The 1,219-nt window shown below is 35.3% G+C and overlaps 1 protein-coding gene across 1 annotated transcript in view; it reads left to right on the forward strand.

Annotated features, from left to right (window-relative positions):
* The first annotated feature begins 1,217 nt into the window (after window positions 1–1,217).
* The window catches only part of LOC137615850 (uncharacterized), a 566-nt gene continuing 564 nt past the window's right edge, over window positions 1,218–1,219 (forward strand). Inside the window, exon 1 of the mRNA XM_068345539.1 lies at window positions 1,218–1,219. This exon is cut by the window's right edge and continues 389 nt beyond it. Coding sequence (XP_068201640.1) covers window positions 1,218–1,219 — 2 coding nt within the window.

Below are 1,219 nucleotides of genomic sequence, written 5' to 3' on the forward strand. Positions count from 1 at the left end.
CTAGTATTTAACATCAGCAGGGTTTCAAACCTCGGCAAGACCATTTTGCCGAATATTGATAAAATGACTACTATACCATCTGTAATTAATGGGTGAAGAGATTTTGTGAATAGAATATAATATGTTGACACTATTTTTAACTTTTAATGTTATATCCTTTTCTAATCTCTTTTGTTAATGTCAGTTTGGCCATTTATAAGTAAGTTTTAGTAGCCTAATTTCTTGTTACTATCACCAACAATTGTTATCAACTTGTAAATAGGAGTGAAGGCGTGAATTGAAACATACGGTACTCATGATAATTCTCTCGACAAATACGTAGATTAGTTATGGAATTCTTTTCATTCTTTATTACAGTTATTGGCGAACATCGAATAATCCTCATGGCTTCAGCGATGGAAGTAAAAGAAAATTTCGAGGCAAGGTTACGGACCATCGTTGAAGGAAAAGGGAAGAACGCAAGACTGTTCTCGCTTGAAAAAGTGAAAGATATTATATCAAAGTTATCAAAGGATCTAGAAAGTGATGCTATCACCACTATTGATTATAAATATCGTTCAAGATATAAGATTCTTAAGGTTGGTGAAACGGAATGTTTGATAAAGAAAAGAACAGATGGGGAAGAACATTGTAAATACGTAGCAGCGTTTCAGGAAGTGCATGGTGCAATAGAAAAGACACATAAAGATGTTGGTCATGGTGGCGACAAGTAAACTTTATTTGAAGTTAAAAAAAAATGGTCTAACATAACTATGGAATATTGTAACCTGTTTATTAACTTTCGTGTAGAGTGTCATTTAAAAAAGAGTCGGAAGCGACCAAAAGGGCTTGTCGTGAAACCAATTAGAAGCCACTCGTTTTTATCGAGGTGCCAAATTGATCTAATGAATTTTCAGTCACTTCCAGCGGGAATTATAAATACATCCTAACTTACGTTAATCATTTTACTAAATTTTGTGTGTTAAGCCCCCTTTAATCTAAAAGAGCAGAAGAGGTAGTATGATATGAGCTATTATTTTCAGTTCTTCAGCGAGGACGGTAATTATGGCGAAAGGGAAGACGATGAAAGTATGGAAACAGAACAGCAACTTGAAGAGGAAGAGGTTCCAGAGCAACCTGAAAGTGAAGAGGGTTTGAAGTGTGTTGAATAAAGGGTTAATGCCATCGAAGCTATACGGGAAAATGTCGACATTAGTCAGGCTCAATCCGCATCAAAGAT

This window comes from Palaemon carinicauda, chromosome 22, assembly GCF_036898095.1.
Source record: "Palaemon carinicauda isolate YSFRI2023 chromosome 22, ASM3689809v2, whole genome shotgun sequence".
NCBI lineage: Eukaryota > Metazoa > Arthropoda > Malacostraca > Decapoda > Palaemonidae > Palaemon > Palaemon carinicauda.